This window comes from Octodon degus, unplaced genomic scaffold (genome assembly GCF_000260255.1).
Source record: "Octodon degus isolate 3935 unplaced genomic scaffold, OctDeg1.0 scaffold00056, whole genome shotgun sequence".
Lineage (NCBI taxonomy): Eukaryota > Metazoa > Chordata > Mammalia > Rodentia > Octodontidae > Octodon > Octodon degus.
The window spans coordinates 9,272,903-9,289,951 of record NW_004524632.1 but is presented as its reverse complement, the minus strand read 5'-3'; the positions used below and the strand labels follow the sequence as shown (position 1 = coordinate 9,289,951).

At 50.4% G+C, this 17,049-nt stretch overlaps 1 protein-coding gene across 1 annotated transcript in view; it reads right to left on the bottom strand.

Moving 5' to 3' along the window:
• Positions 1-644: 644 nt before the first annotated feature.
• Positions 645-17,049, bottom strand: part of Casc3 (cancer susceptibility 3) — a 21,973-nt gene continuing 5,568 nt past the window's right edge. Inside the window, exons 4-14 of the mRNA XM_004633721.2 lie at positions 11,164-11,322; positions 10,932-11,083; positions 10,570-10,746; positions 7,642-8,327; positions 5,528-5,592; positions 5,072-5,186; positions 4,554-4,652; positions 4,146-4,360; positions 2,973-3,095; positions 2,776-2,838; positions 645-1,158 (exon numbers count right to left, since the gene is read on the bottom strand). Coding sequence (XP_004633778.1) covers positions 2,815-2,838; positions 2,973-3,095; positions 4,146-4,360; positions 4,554-4,652; positions 5,072-5,186; positions 5,528-5,592; positions 7,642-8,327; positions 10,570-10,746; positions 10,932-11,083; positions 11,164-11,322 — 1,815 coding nt within the window. The 3' untranslated portion in view covers positions 645-1,158; positions 2,776-2,814. The remainder of the gene's footprint in view (positions 1,159-2,775; positions 2,839-2,972; positions 3,096-4,145; positions 4,361-4,553; positions 4,653-5,071; positions 5,187-5,527; positions 5,593-7,641; positions 8,328-10,569; positions 10,747-10,931; positions 11,084-11,163; positions 11,323-17,049) is intronic.

Genomic DNA, 17,049 nt, shown 5'->3' with positions numbered 1-17,049 from the left:
AGACAACAGTCACAGTGTCTTCGGGTCTGGGAGTCTGGGCAGTGGCCCACAGGCTTGCAGAGACGTCTTCAGGTTTAAGGCAAAGGGAAGCTGACAAAGGCACAAGCACCAGCTGCCCCGGGAAGCCCTCGCGCCTTCCTCCTGCGTTCCACCTCAACGCCTTGCACTCTCCACCACAGTGACTCGGAACGGTCAGGCCAGCTGCCGCGGCAGGAGGAACACTACGGTCACCCCTCTCCCTCATGTCTGAGGAAGGACAGAGCCCTGCAGTGACAGGAAGCTCTTCCCTAAGTGCAAGGAACATTCAGGGCTGTGGTGGGGAGAGCGGGGAACCCAGCTCACAGGACAACTGGCAGCCATGGGCTGGAAGCCCAGGCCTAGTGCCTTCCGCTCGTGAGGACTGCGGGGAGAAAGGTGGAAACATCACAGACACCTGTAGCAGGAACGGTACGAGAGCAACCGCCGGTGAGGCCGCCCGCAGGCCCACGGCAGCAGCCCGCAGGCCCTTGGCAGCAGCCCGCAGGCCCTTGGCAGCTGGGCGCCTGGGAGGGGGCAGGAGCCGCAGCCCCGCCCACTCATCCCTCCGGGCCTGGAGTCCCACCCTCCCAGCCGCAGAGGCCGGCCAGGCACCCACGCCCCCTTCTCTGCAGACGACTCCTCCCCTGCAGTGGGACACTGCGTGGACAGGTTTTCCTACGTAGGAAAGGGCGCATGCCTGGCACAGGTAGGGTGGGTGCTCTCCTCACTCCGGGTGGATGTGCTTTCGGCGGGCTGTGATGTAAGGAGAGGCGAAGGGACCCAAAGGGCAGCAAGCCAGAAAGACAGACTCATTTCATGGAGAAAGACTAAGAACATTAAAAATAGCAAGCCAGGATTTTTTAAAATTAACATTTTAGAAAACAGAAACAACCACAGGAAGGGATATCCCTAGGGACCAGAGACCCTTGAAGGTCCCAGGAGAAGGTGAAGTGCAGCGAGGTGGGCTCCTGCGCAGAGCTTGGGTGGCCCGGCTGGCCATGTGTTCCACTTTCAGCAGAGCCTGTCCTGGAGGGAGGAGGGAGGAGGGAGGAGGGAGGAGGGAGGAAGCTCCTCCGCAGAGCCTCGGGTGGGGTGGTAACAGCGGCCGCTGGAGTGCTCTTCTCTCCTGAGATCACAGCTCTGAGGGCAGGGAAAGGGGAGGAGAACCACAGGGGTTAAGAGTGACAAGTGCCCTCAGGATCGCTCAGCACTGTGGCTGTTCTCTTGTCCTGGAGCCCCGCACGGAGCCCAGACTCTGCTAGCCAGCCACACTGCAGGCCTTACAAAAAGGGCTGTAATGCCCTTAAATAGAAGGCAAAGGACCGGGCCGGGGAGATGGCTCAGTGGCATAAGCGCTTCCCTGGCAAGTGCAAGGGCCTGAGTTCAATCCCCGGTTCCGCCAAAAAAAAATTAAAAAAAAGAAGAAGCCAAAGGACCGCCATGGCCTGTCCTCTATGACTTTTTTTTTTCTTTTAATTTTATTTGTATGTGTGGGGGGGGGCAGCTCAGCCCACCAGGGGGCAGGGCTGGCTGGCATGTGGTGCTGGGGGATTGAACCGCAGTCCCTTGTGCTTTACTAAGCTTGTTCTAAGTAGGTGCTTTAGACCACTGAGCCATCTCACCAGCTCCTCCTCTATGACCTTTACAACTGTCTATTTTGCCTTGATTTTAAGATTTCCCCTTTCTCTGCTCTGGCTCACACTGCATCCCTGGATATTTTCCCTCCCTCCCTTCTTTGTGTATATGTGTGCGCCCTGTGATACTGTGATTAAAGCCAGGCTCTTGGTTTGATCCCCAGGAGGCAGAGAGAGTGAATGAGACTGGGCGTGGTAGCGCACGCTTGTAATCCCAGCCCTTGGGAGGCTGTAAACAGGCGGATCACTACAAGTCCCATCTAGTAGTGAGATCCCCAACACCCTGCAGACTCCTCCCTAAAACACGGAATAAAGCTGGCCCTTACATGAGCTACATCCCCATCCTCTTTTCTTATCAAGACAGGGTCTAGGGCTGGGGAGACGGCTCAGTGGAATAAGCGCTTCCCTGGTAAGCACAAGGGCCTGAGTTCAATCCCCAGTTTCACAAAAAAGAAAAAAAAAAGGGTCCTGGTTATTTTTTTTTAATTAACTATTTATTTGTGTGTGTGTGTGTGTGTGTGTGGCCAGCTCAGCCCACCAGGGGGCGGGGCTGGCTGGCATGTGGTGCTGGGGGATTGAACCGCGGTCCCTGTGCTTTGCTAAGCTTGTTCTAAGTAGGTGCTTTAGACCACTGAGCCATCTCAGCAGCCCAAGGGTCCTGGTTATTAAGTTGCCCCACAGGGGCTACAACTTGTGACTCCCTGCGTCAGCTTCCAAATGCTGGAGTCACGGCAGGCGCCACCAGGCCTGGCTGCACTGCTGTATTTCCTCCTTGCTGCTCCCTGAAAGCATCGAACTGTCCCTTTAACAACGCTGAGTCCTCAGCTCTGTCCGATGCGTTCACAAAACAAAGAAAATGGCCAATTCAGGTCTCCTTTAAGCTTCAGAGAGGTCCTGACTACCACGTGCCGCAGTAGGCAGGGGATGTTTAGCAAGAACGAGGATGCACTTCAAGAACAGTCACAGGGCCGCGCGTGGTAAGTATATGTCTGTCATCCCAGCACTCAAGAGGCTGAGGCAGGAGGATCGCCAGGTGTTCGAGTCTACCCTGAACTGCATAGTAAGACACTGTCTCAAAATAAAAAACAACAACAAAAAAGGTCAGAGTAAGCTGTGCACTTACATTTTATGATGTTGGACTGGAAATATTCAGAGTGTCAAATTAACTGGAGCCCCTGCTCACCACCTGCAATAACCAAGTTGAGAACTACTGTCAGGCCATGTAAAAAGGACATTTCCACAGAGACAACCCTGCAAAGCAGTCCTCTGGAGCAAGCGCCCTGAACAGTCTGCGCCTTCAGCGTGGGAAGGAGCCCATACCTCCGGTGGAGGGGGCTTGATGGAGACCGGCTGCGGCGTCCTCCGCGGTGGGGAGGGCTTCGGCTGCACCTGCTGCTGGGCAGGGTTATAGTAGGTCACTCCGCCGTATACCTGTGAGGGGGCCTGTGACCCCACAAGCCAGAAGAGAAAGGTAAGAATCCATCCCACCATGAACAGGAGACACTATCCATCTTCGAAAAGGAGTCTGGAGCCAGGTGCAGTGCTGACACTTGCTAATCTCAGCACTCAGGACGCTGAAGCAAGAGGACTGAGACTTCAGGGCAGCTGACAGTGACCTCACCCCATCAAAAGAAAGTGTGAAGAATTTCTCAATTTTTTTAAAGCTGTCCTCTCCAAAATAAATGGAGTGTTCACTTCTGTACGTCACCATTATGCTCTGGTTTTGAGTCTCCCAAGGATCGCCCAGCTTTCTCCGATTACCTTACCATCAGCTGACATGGAAAAGGCTAAGCTCATGGTGACAATCAGACACAGATGGTGCCACCCGACAGCTGAACGGGCCAGGGGCTGGGGAAGCTACAGAGGAGCAGCACAAAGCTCCTCACGCAGAGACAGACAGACACAGGCCAGCTAGGCTGCACTGGCCCAACCCTGCGACCACTATCGAGGCGGGCAGCAGCTGAGCATTACGTAAGCTGCACTTCCAGCTCCCAACCACCAAGAGGCGTCTGAGCACCACGCGAAGCCCAGTGGCACTGAACTTCACCAGCACCACGTGTGCAACTCCTGCCTGCATTATTATTATTATTATTTTTTTTACTATTTTTTTTTGTATTTAGTAAGGGTCTACAGGGTCTCACTACATAATATGGACTTGTAGTGATCCTCCTGCTTTCAGCCTCCCAAGCGCTGGGATTACAGGCACGCACCACCACGCCCAGGCTGGTATGGCAGGCCAGAGATGGAACCCCAGTCCTTGCATCTGCCTAAGTAGGCACTTTAATCCACTGAGCTATCTGGCCAGCTCTTCTTTTTTAATTTTAACTGCTTGGGGCCAGGGAGATGGCTTAGTGGAATAAGAGCTTCCCTGGCAAGCACAAGAGTCTGAGTTCAATCCCCGGTTCCAGGGGAAAAAAAAAAAAAAAAAATTAACTGCTGCCTTCTTTAAAGGTTGAGCAGCTGCAGCAGAAGTGTGCTCACTGGCCGTCTCACCTGTGCATTAGGGTACAGATGAGGTGGTGGTGGCGGAGGCAGAGCTCCCGGAGCGTAAGGGTAGCTGGGGTTACCGAAGTTCATCACGCCAGGAGCGGAGAAGTACGTGGGAGCCAGCAGCTGCTGAGGAGGTGGCTGTCCTGGAGACATGGACACTGGTGGGGGGTACAGGCCTGGGCTGGGCAGAGGTGCCGGCGTCTGGTGGGGATGTAAACCTGGAGAGAGGACGCAGATTGAAAAGGATGACACTACTGTTTCCAAGGGCCTGGCTGGGCTGCCTGGATGGAAGTCCTCAAGGTGAGGGCAGGTGCTGCGGCAGCAGTGAAAAGCTCCACAGGGCGCTTTCACGAGCAGAGCCCCAACACACCCTCCCCCACTGGAAAGCACAGGCAGGAGCGCCACACTGACCTGGGTGGGGAAGGTGCATTTCCGGCTGCACAATCATGCCCTGCGGAGGCAGGGGGGCGGGGCTGTCTCCGTGGGTATAGATTGGTCCCTGGAACTGCACTGTAAGAGAACACAGTGGGACTCACAAAACCCTTCCTCTCCACAGCACATGGACAAGTTGTCTTATCCCCCAAACCCTTTAGAAGTTGTTCTCTGCCAGCTGCTCAACAAGCTGAGGCAGGATTGTCAAGTGGAGGGGTAGTGTGGGCAGCTCAGTGGGACCCTGCCTAGGTCTCAAATTTTAGAAAATGGAGACGTGGCTCTGTGGTAGAGGGTTTAATCCTGTGTAATGCCAACAAAGAAAGAAGAGAAAGCAAAAAAATATTTTTTCCATATGAAGCAAACAGCAACTAAGCAGTGTTTGACAACCACCACAGGAGGCCAGGAGGGCAATAAAAGCAGGCGAGGCAGCCTGCTCTGATGTGCACCCACTTGTGTGGAATGTACCACTTGTACCCCACATGGAACATACTACTCACATGGGTCGTAGTAATGTCCCTCCATGATGCTGATGTGCACAGGAGGGGTGGGGGGCTCAGGCACAGGTCTCTGCCGCTGCGATGAGTAGCGCTTGGCACGACCACCCTGGACTCCCTGTGACACAGAGACTGACCTGAACAAGACTTCCGGGTCCTCAGAGCAAGACTTGAATCTTCAGACACTGCCACTCACTCAGCACACAAGTATTTCATGGATATTTACAAAATGGAAAAACTCAATGAAAAACATCAATGCTTTTTGAGGTAAGGTCAAGCTATACAGTTCAGGCTGGCCTTGAACTCACTATGTAGCCCAGGCTGGCCTCAAACTCACAGCGATCCTCGTGCCTCGGCCTCCTGAGTGCAGGGATGACAGGTGTGCACCCCACACCTGGAGAAGCATCAGTGGAGGACACTAATAGGGCACCCTCCCCACACCCTGTTCCTTCCAAGTACCATTTCTTCCATGCGGTTGAACTGAGCTGGAGGTCCTGTACCCATGTGGATGTGGTCAGGCACACCTGTAACAACACACGGTCACCGTTGCAGACAGGGAAGGGCGACTCAGGTGTCACCCCAAGGAGAACACACGAGACAGGAGGAATGGCTTTCTGCTGTTTTAAAACAGCAGAGTTCCCATTAAACCACCTGCTGCTTCCCACACAGGAGGAACCTGGGTCCCACTGCTCAACAATAAAGCCCTTTGGTGAAAGACGCCCAGGGCAGAGACGAGGGCCCCCTTTCCTACCCAGCACTTCCTGCATGAGGAGCCCTGGGAAGTCATGATCAGGGTGTTCTGCTACCAAGTGTATTGTAATATGCAGCCCCTGGGCCACTGAGCAGCAGGTGGACAGGGTGGGAGGGCCACAAATCTACTAGTTTATATTTTGATCAGAGAGGTCTGGGGCGGATGCCCGGAAGCGATGCTTCTGGCTGAAACTGTCTCAAGAAGTAAAGGAGTATTCTGCAGACTGGCTTCCAGTGACAGTAAGGTATCAGTGGAGGCTGGGCATGGTGGTAACGTGTACAACCCCAGCACTCGAGGAGGCTGACACAGGACTCCAAGTTTGGGCCAAGCCCGGGCAACTTAGTGAGTCTGTCTCTCAGAATAAAATATAAAAAAAGAGACCCTGTCTCAAAATAAGAAAAAAACAAATCATCCTTATCAGAAAAGTGGATAGAAATTCCAAGACCCAGTGAAGAATTTTTTAAATTTGCAGTACTGGGGATCGGACTCTGGACCTTGCACTGCCAGGCAGGCGCTTATGCTACTGAGCTATATCCTCGGCCTCCCAACGAGGATTTCTTTTCTTTTTTCTTTTTTAAAAATTATTTATTTATGGGGAGGGCAGCTTAGCCCACCAGGGGGCGGGGCTGGCTGGCATGTGGTGCTGGGGGATTGAACCGCGGTCCCTGTGATTTGCCAAGCTTGTTCTAAGTAGGTGCTTTAGACCACTGAGCCATCTCACCAGCCCCTCCTTTTTTCTTTTAATTTTAGGGAAGGGTCTACAGGGTGTTCAGGGTCTCACTACTAGATCAGACTCCTAGTGATCCACCTGTTTACAGCCTCCCAAGAGCTGGGATTACAGGCCCGTGCCACCACGCCCAGTCTCCAATGAAGATTTCTAATCCCTTGTATTGATTTTTCTTTTTTGTATTTTAGGTAAGGGTCTACAGGGTGTTCAGGATCTCACTACTAGATGGATTTGTAGTGATTCTGTTCACAGCCTCCCAAGAGCTGGGATTACAGGTACACACCACCAGGCCCAGTCTCAGTGCACCCTGGGGGCGGGGCTGAATCCTTGGCCCCTGCACCTGCTTGCAGGCATTTGAATCCACTGAGCTATTTGGCTGGCCCTTTGTTTTGATTTTTAAAGACAGTCTCACTATGTAGCCCAGGCTGGCCTTGAATTTGTAGCAATCCTCCAGCCTCAGCCTCCCAACTGCTGAGATTGCAGGTGTAATTACACCATGCCCAGCCAGGACTTGTGCTTCCCGGGCCCCTCAGCCAGGACTTTTAATCATAAAATTAAGAGCTAAATTTAAAAACTGGGTAAAAGACCTTTTGCTGTACCTTGTTAGACCAGGACAAGGCAGAATAGAAACAAGTGGCAATAGGCAGATCCCGCTCTTATCGACTCATCCAGTCCTACAGGATACCCACTGACCACACCCACTTGCAGCTAGTTAATTGAAAGTTCAATTCCTCCCTCCCGCCATATTTTAAGTATTGTATTTAAAAGTACTGACACTACATCAGGTTCTACTGGGCACTGTGTTTTTAGAAGAGTAAAGAAATTAAAGAGGCTTCCTTCAGAGACAGAAGATCCTGATCAAAATCAATTAAGTTTTTGCTTTTCAACATTTCCCTGTCAAAAAAAGAACACTGCTGCCCTCCTATTCTGTATGGAGAAGAAGAGTTCTGCCTCGAGAGCTCAGTAACATCTGATAACAGGGAACAGTGGGGCAGTCTTGGAACAGGGCAAAAAGAGGGTCAAAGCTGGGAAATGGGGCAGCCCCTATCCATCCTCTCTAGAGCAATGAGACCTGACACCGCCACGGGTGCCTACCTCGGAGCTCCCGAGGCTGCAGGAAGGAGGGCTGTCCTGGACTCCAGTTCTGATCCGCAAGACTTAGCTGTGCCACATCCTGCTCCAGTCCACCTGTGGCCGAATCCACAGGAGACTCCCAACTCCCGCCCTTCGCTGATGGGGCAGTGGTGGCTTCTGGGACTGGCGGGGCGGAGGTCAGGCCTTCAGGCAGAGGGGGCATCTCCTCCAAGGCCTTGACTGCATCTCCAGCCTTGGTTCGGGTTCTTCTGGCACGGGAATAGGATTTCTTCTCAATGGGCCGGTCAGGGGCTGGCGGCACAGCATCAGGGGCAGCGGCTGGTGTCTCAGAAGCCGCCTCTTCCTTCTCGGTATTCCCCAGCACCAGCATGTCTGCTTCTGGAGAGGGGTCCCGTGCCGGCGCCTGCTCTGGGCGCCAAGAACGGTAGCCAGGCTCGTGCCGCACAGTATCGGCAGACCGGCCACCATGTGAGCCCCCAGCCTCCACAGGCCGGAACCCAGCTCGGCCTTCCTTGAAGCCTCCAGATCGGGGGTAATTCCTGGGAGTAGACATGCGGCCGGTGCCCGCTGCATTCCTGTTAATAAATGTCCTTGGTGGCAGGGTGCCCCCTGGACCCTGGTGTCGGTGGGACTTGACTGGTCGCTCACCAATCCAGTTTGGATCTCTCTGTGGAGGACTCCCGTATCTGAAACAAGGAAGAGAGAAACTGTTAAGAATAAAATAGGGGGCAGGACAGGTCTGCTTTGTTTTATACCTATGAAGACCGTGTTCTTCCTCCATGAACTTTAAGGTCCAGAGAGTCATCTTCAGAACTCTGGGACACCCTGACCAGATCCCTTACATTCAGGCTTGGATTGATCTTGTCCATGACCCTCTAAAATGGCTCAAGGTTTGCTGTTCTGGACGTCATTCCCAGATGACCAGCCAATTCTGCATGGTTGCACTGGCAGCTCCAACTGATAAGAAGTGGCTGTGACCCCTGACCATCACCCTCAGAACCCGCTCCCTCCACCTGCCACCCAGTACACAGATAAATTCATTATGCAGTTGTTAAAATGTTGGTCAAAATGTGTTGGTAAATCTAGGCAAAAACATGGAAATGTCATAAGGTTATACTTTTTTTTTTTTTTTTTGTGGAACCGGGGATTGAACTCAGGCCCCTGCGCTTGCCAGGGAAGCGGTTATTCCACTGAGCCATCTCCCCGGCCCCAATAAGTTTTTTTTTTTTTTTTTTTAATTATTTATTTGTGTGTGTGTGTGGCCAGCTTAGCCCACCAGGGAGCGGCCCTGGCTGGCATGTGGTGCTGGGGGATTGAACCGCAGTCCCTTTGCTTTGCTAAGTTTGTTCTAAGTAGGTGCTTTAGACCACTGAGCCATCTCACCGGCCCAGGTTATACTTCTTTAATGGAATATTTTATGACTGTTTTATATTTGTATGTGTTGCATTTGAACTAGTTGCTAAACATACTGATATTCCTTGTTTGACTTTAGACAACAGCAGAGAAAATAATGTTTATAAGCCTTCTAGTGGATTTTATGTAAATTTCCAAAAAATAGGACTTTTATATCTAGTTCAGATTTAAGAAATATACATGGCTATGAAACATGTGACTCCTTTTGCCAGCTAAATGACATTAGGTCGGCAATCGTTCTTGAACACTGAAAGATCTCTACTCACCTATCGTACCTTTTCTCCTTTTCTTTCTGTTAGTAAACTAGGACTCCTACCTGAGCTTTTCAGTAGAGCACCTTAATCACTGCTTCAGAAATTAGGCTGAGGCAGTTTGCAATAGTTTACGTTTTACAGAGGCTGTCAAGGAAATGATTTATATCTGTGTGTTACACATTAAGAGTAAAAAAAGATTTGTCAGCCTTAAAGTAATGTGTTTTTACCAATATGTAAAATTTGATTGCTAGATGATAAATATGTTTCACCTGTGAGAAAAAATAAAATAAGGGCTGGGGAGACATCTCAGTAGAATAAGCACTTGCCTAGCAAGTGCAAGGGCCTGAGTTCACGCCCCAGTACTGGGGGGGGGGGGAGAAAAAGAAAAGAAAAAAATAGGGCCGACCAAATAGCTCAGCAGATTAAAGGGCCTGCAAGCAGGTGCAGGGACTGGGGTTTGATTCCCGGGCCTGCCAGGCCAGCCCCACCCCCAGGATGCACCAAGATAGCAACTGAGACTGGGCATGGTGGCATGTGCCTGTAATCCTCGCTCTTGAGAAGCTGTAAACAGGTGGATCACTGAGTCTGATCTAGCAGTGAGACTCTGAACACCTGTAGATCCTTCCCTAAAATACACAAATACACACACACACAGAATAAAATAGCTGGGAGTGGTGGCAGACACCTATAATCCTAGAACTCAAGGCTGAGGGAGGAGGATCCTTGTGAGTTCAGAGCTACATAGTAAAATCTTGTCTAAAAAATGACAACGACACTCCAAAAGGGACCACAACAGACAGAGTCAGAGACATCTCATATTCTTTACCCAAACTAGTACTCCCAAATGTTCCAAAGGACATTCTAAAAAGGCCTAGCAAGGACAACTCCATGAACCCTGACAGGAGGAATCCACCAGGAAAGACAAATAAACAGAGGTGCAGAGGCGGGGTGCAACAACAGGAAAATATTCCTTACTCACTCACTGGCTAGAAAGACTTTTTTTTTTTTTTTTCGGAACCGGGGATTGAACTCAGGCCCTTGTGCTTGCCACAGAAGCGCTTATTCTATTGAGCCATCTCCCCGGCCTTTTATATAAGTTTTTTTTTTTTTTGGTGGAACCAGGGATTGAACTCAGGCCCTTGTGCTTGCCAGGGAAGCGCTTATTCCATTGAGTCATCTCCCCGGCCCTAGAAAGACATTTAGAAAAGTAAATGAGTTTTTTCTAAGAATATCAGTAATCTAGCCTCTGAGCTTTCCTCACCGGGGTTTCCGGATTCTTCGGGGTTTGATGTCATCAGGACTGTGAGCTGAACGGATGTCGTAGCCATAGAGGGCAATGAGCTCCTGCCGGGACTTGGGGGCCTGCTCATCTTCCCGGAACTTGTCATGCTCCCAGCGACCCTCATCTTTCCACAGCTTCCGCTGGCGCCCCTTGGGCCTGGACAAACACCAAGGCAAAGTGCACCGGGGTCCTCAGGCCCCAGGACAGCTCCGTCTCAGCACAAGGGCGCCCCTGCACAGTATGTCGGGTCTCAAAGCCTACGAGTAACCAGGAAGAGCACGGAGCACAGCACATGCCGTGCACGCAGCACCAGCCCAGGCACACAACGGGAACACCCTTACCTGATTTCCTCCTCCTGTGTCTGCCCACGGAGGTCGTGCTCGAAGAAGAGCCCCTTCCGGGGAATGTAGGCTGGGTTCTTCCGGTCCTCATCATCGTCCAGGTGCTTTGGGCCCTTCTTCCCCACCTTGTTCTCCACAGGCTCCGTGCTCTCCTGGGGAATGACATGGGCTCCTTACCTGCGGCCTCCAGCATGGCGGCCCATCCTGCAGGGAGGACCACACTGGGCCTGACCTGCCCGTCACCGCTCTGCCGCTCTCCGGTCACGGTGCCCTTGCTGTCAGCTTTTTCCTCTCCCTTCTCTTCTTTAGTGGGTGAGTTAGCAGGGTCATTCGCTTCTGACTTCAGCTCCACTTTGGAGTTTTCCTCCTCACTGTACTCCCCTTCTTCACCCTGGAAAAGTTCCCATCCGTGGTGGAAGTAAGATCGGAACGGGCTACACACACAGGCACACACACCACACTCTCCCACCGCAAGGAAGTAGGATCGGAATGCGCTACACACACAGGCACACACCACACTCTCCCACTGCAAGGAAATGTAAGCAGCAGCAGCAGCAGCCTGGAGGGGGCCTGGGGTGCAAACGGGACCCACGGAGGCAGTCTCATCTTTGCTGCTGGTGGCCTCCAATTTTTCTATAAATTTTCTCTTAAAAAAGCAGGCCTGTAGCCTGATTTAAACTGTGACTTCCCACCTCAAAATGGCTTAAACAGTCTTATGCTACAAACGTCCTTATCTAATCTAGGACTGAACACTTTTCAAAACAGCACCCAGACTGAGATAACTTAATGAACAACTACTCCACATCCAAGGCCTTAGTGGAAACTTGGCTTGCATTAATTTACATATGTTCAGAACGCTTGCCCAAGGTAGCGCACAGCCCACAGGCGGGAGAGGCTGAGCTAGGGACTCACTAGCTCCTTGTAATGGAGTTCTCAAGGCACTGCTACCCTTAAGGGGGCAAACAGTGACTTACACTTTGCTTCCAAACTTTGTATTTAACACAACCTCACTACACAGGCCAGGCTGAACTCACAGGACCCTCCTGCCCCACCGCCTGGGTATGGGGCTGTCTGTGCTCCTGTTGCAGTGCTGGGCACTGACGGATGTGACACGCATGTCCTCCACCACTGAACTACTCTTCCCACACCCATGACTTATGCAGCTGTCTTATGAAAGTACCAAATATTCTGCAGCATGAGATAACCAGAGCCAACAACTCTATCCAGAATCCAGTTATGAAACTAATTATAAGCCAGTCACATGCCTATAATCCCCATTCTCTGGAAGACTGATAGAGAAAGATTTCAACCTAGCCTGGGCAATTTGAGACCTAGCGGGACCTTGTCTCAAACTAAACAAGGCCTGAATATGGAGCTCAAACAGATTGAAAAGGAAAAAAGCAATTATAAAACTTCAACCTAGGTCAAGCATGGTGGTGCACTCGGGAGGCTGAGGCAGGAGGATCATTACAAGTTTAAGACCAGCCTGGGCTACAAAGGAGCTCAAGGCCAGCCTGAACTGCACAGCAAGACCCTGTCTGAAAAAGAAGGAAAAAAAACCCCTTTGATCTGAAAGGCAAAGTGCTCTCGCCTCTCCGTGATCTCACCTCTCTTACCATATCAACACTAGACAAGCTGGGCACCTTCATGCATGCCTGCCATCTCAGCACTCAGGAGGCTGAGGCAGGATGGCTGAGTTCCAGGGTAGCATCAGCACGGACCACACAATGAGACCCGGTCTCAAAAAACAAACAAAACGAAAAACCAAGCCTAAATAACTCTGTTCCTGACAGTGCTGAGTTCCACAGAGGATCATCAGGCTGCCTCTCTAAGCCAGAGTCTCTGGAAAGTGAGGACGCAGAGGCATGGCTACTGCCAGGTAGCAGAGGAGCAGCCAAGGCTCAGGAAAGGGGGCCTGGGCCTACCGTGGCAGAGGCACATGGAGGCAGGTTTAGACCTTCAGGGACCCCCAAACAGGGACTCCCGCTGCCGTGGGGGCTGTGCAGAGGCTGGTCTCCTGCTGTCCTCCCTGCCCCCTGCGGAACCAGGCAGGCCCAGAGGCTGCTCAGAGACCGTGCGGGCCCTCACCAGGCGAGGAGCACCCATGATCTGCAGTCTACCTCTTCTCAAACATCCCTACAACCAGTCTTCCTGACCGTTGTCTGCACAGCACCTGGGACAGAACTGGAGACCTGATGATCTCTCTTCTACCTATAGCCTTTGCTTTTTCTTGTCTTTCCGAGATAGGGTCTGGGCTGGCCAGATAGCTCAGTGGTCTAAAGCAGCTGCTTAGGCAAGCTTAGGCAAGCGCAGGGGCCGCAGTTTGATCCCCAGCACCACGTGCTACTCAAGCCGCACAGGGCTGACAACAAACAAACAGGGTCTCACAGTTCAAGCTGGCCTTGAACTCACCTTAAAAAAAATTAAAAAAACAAAAATCTTTTATCTGGTACATGGTCTCATTCAGTAGTAGTGATCCTCCTGTCTCAGCCTCCCTAGCACTGGAGTTACAGGTGCACACCACCATGCCTGGACTCCGTGGATACTAGAACCAGGATTCCTGCGCTTGCCCAGCAGGCACCTAGACTGCTGAACTATCTCCCCAGCCACATCTTTTTTTTTTTTTCTTTTCTGAGACAGGTCATACTTCGTAGTTCAGGGCAGCCCTGAACTCAGATTCTCCTGCCTCAGTCTCCCAGTGTTGGGATTACACGTATAGGACAACACATCTAGCCACCTACAGCTTATTTTATTTTTTTAAAAGTGTCTCCCCATGGGGCCGGGGAGCTGGCTCAGTGGAATAAGCACTTGCCTGGCAAGCGCAGTGGCCTGAGTTCAATCCCCGGTTCCGCAAAAAAAAGTGTCTCCCCATGACACTGGCCTTAAACTATGTAGCCCAAGCTGGCCTTAAACTCCCAGTGATTCTCCTGCCTCAGCCTCCAGAGTGCTGGGATTATAGGCATGTGCCACCACACCTGGCCCTACCTAGTTTAATGACCAACATCCCCTGGATTCTCCCCACTATCCTGGATTAGTTTTCCTTCTCTGATAAGAGGGTGGGTAGGTGGTAAGCATGTGGGCCATGGATCCTTGCAGGTCTGGAGAAAAAATCTAAGAATGTGCTGGAACCCACTTGGGAATTTTAACCCCCCCATGGAATCCCAGCACCAGCATGATGAATGAGGGGCTTTGTTTTGGGGTCCACACACTCTGGTCACAGCAGATACTGATGAGGAAACTCTTTTCTTCCAAATGAGAAACTAATTCCACTTCTAGGACAGAACAGGAGGTCAGCTTCACGCTGAAGAGACTTGCAAATCAGAGTCCAAGCTGGTCTAACTGCAGCCAAGTACCACCAGAGCCGCACTGCTGCACCCAAAGGTGTCATCAAAACTCTGGTTTTTAGACAAAAGTTTTACCATGCAGCCCAAACTGGACTCAAATTTGCAATCCTCCTACTCCAGTCTCCCAGAATACCCTGTCACACATCCAGCTGCTCAAACCTCTTCTCCTTAGACAAGCTCCTCTGCACGGGGTACACCTTGGTAAACTCCAGCTCTCACACACTCTGTCCTGAATGACTGCAAACTTTAAGATTTCCCATGCACAGGATTCAGCTCCCCAAGTATTTCAGGGTAAAAACTGTTGAGGCTCACCCCACTTTCAATGTCTCTTCTGGATCTAACTCCTTGGCCCCATCTTACTAATTTACACACACATACAGTCTCAGAATGCTCAAGCCAGACCTGAACTCCTGGGCTAAGTAACACTCCCACCTCAGCCTCCTCCTGGCCCGCCAAGGACATGAACACTAGCAGTGAGTCTTCGCCTCCCGCAGAAGCTATGTCCATGACTACATCCTAGGGAGACCTGCTCTACCTTCAAAGCCTTAAATTTAAATACTCCAGTCCTTAATCACATGTAAAAGAATGAAGTAAGACTCTTAGCTCACCCTACACACAAAAACTCAAAATGCATCAAAGACCAAAATATAGGAGCTATAATTATAAAACTCTCAGAAGAGGGGCTGGGAGATGGCTCAGTGGAATAAGCGCTTCCCTGGCAAGCGTAAGGGCCTGAGTTCAATCCCCCGTTGGGGGGGGGGGACCTCTCAGAAGAAAACAGGTATCTTCATGAGTTTGAGATTGGCAAAGGATTTTGTTTTTTAATAGCACTGGGGACTAGGCCTGGGAAGCACTGAGCTACATCCCTTTTTTCTAAATTTAATATATTTGTCTGGAGTCCTGGCTACCTCGAGGGCAAAGTGGAGGATCACTTGAGCCTAGGAGTCACAGTGTAGCCTGTGCAACATAGCAAGATTCTAGCTGAGAAGGGCCAGGGAGATGGCTCAGTGGAATAAGCGCTTCCCTGGCAAGCGCAAGGGCCTGAGTTCAATCCCCAGTTCCACAAAAAAAATAAATAAATAAATAAATAAATAAATAAATTTAATATATTTATTTATTTGTGGTACCAGAGTTCGAACTCAAGGCCCTGCGCTTGCCAGGCAAACGCTTATTCCACTGAGCTAGCTCCCCAGCCCCTAAATTTTATTTTCAGACAGGATCCAGTATTACTACATTGCACAGGCCAGCTCCCAACTTTCAGTTATCCTACCTCAGCCTCCGGAGTAGCTGTGTGCGCCACTGTGCCTTACGGCAAAGGATTTGTAAAACAGGTACCAAAAATATGAGAACAAAGGAGAAAAAGTTAAATGGACTTAAAGCTGTAGTCTCTGCATTCCAAAAAACAGCATTAAAAAATAGTGAAAAGAGAACTAATGAATGAATTCAGCAAAAGTAAAATGCGAAATTGGCAACCAAAAATAAATTGTATTTTATACGCTACCAATAATCTGAAAAGGAAACTAAGAAACAGTTCTATTGACTGCAGTGTTAAAAAGATTAAAATGCACAGGAATTAACCAAGGCGGGGGAATAGTGAAAAGCCATCCACAGAATGAAAAATACACAAATCACACTTAATAAAGAACTCAGAAATTATATCATCGTAAAAAAAACCTCATTTAATAATGTGCAAAATACCTTAAATGTCATTTCTCCAACTAAGATACCCAAAGCAAAACATATTAATAACCCATCAGGCAGAGAGGCTCCTGGGGCAATCTGAACTCTTCACTTCTGTGAGGAACAATGTCCAACGTGGCACTGGAGCTTGAGGACAGACTCGCAGCTCTGTCCTCGGAGGTCCCAGTTTCCTGCCCAGGCACATACTCCAGGGCAGGGACACCCCAGGGCAGTGACATCCCATGTTCACATGAAAGTGTGGACGCTAACACTTAGGGTTGTATTGTTCATAAAAACAAAAACATGCAAACAATCTGAGCGCCCACTGACGGATACAGCGACATGGAACATTATGCCGTGGGACAGAAGGGACCACGGGGACACTGCTATGCAAAATAGGCCAGAAAGAGAAGACGGCGTGATATCATTCAGTGGACGTGACAACTCCTGGAAGAGTGGTTGCTAGTGACATGAGACAGAAACATCAGGGTCACATGGGTCAGAGAGTATCAAGCTCCAGATGGAAGTTTGGAAATCCTAACGAACTTGGTAACTACTATATTATGCACACAGCCCTGCACGGTGGCACACATTTCTAATCTCAGCAGAGGCTGCGGCAGAAGGATCTTAAATCTGAGCCCAGCCTAGGCAACTTTACTAACCAAGAAAAACAAGGTTGAGGAAATACCCCCATATGAAGGCCCTGGTCTCAATCCCCAGTATCATTATAAAGTTGAAAAATGTCATTGTAGGGGGCTGCGGAGATGGCTCAGTGGAATGATCGCTTCCCTGGTAAGCGCAAGGGCCTGAATTCAATCCCCAGTTTCACCAAAAAAAAAAAAAAAAGTCATTGTAAATGCAGGCCAGCCACAAATATGCAAATATTTACAATTCCATGCATGTGAAAAGCCAGAATGGGAAAATCTACACAGATGCAAAGTACACACGTGGCTGCTTAAGTGGGGCGCACTGAGACTGGGCACTGTGGCATGTGCCCGTAATCCCAGCGCTTGTGAGGCTGAAAATAGGAGGATCACTATCAGTCCAATCTACATAGTGAGACCCTGTACTAAATATTTTATTTATTTATTTAT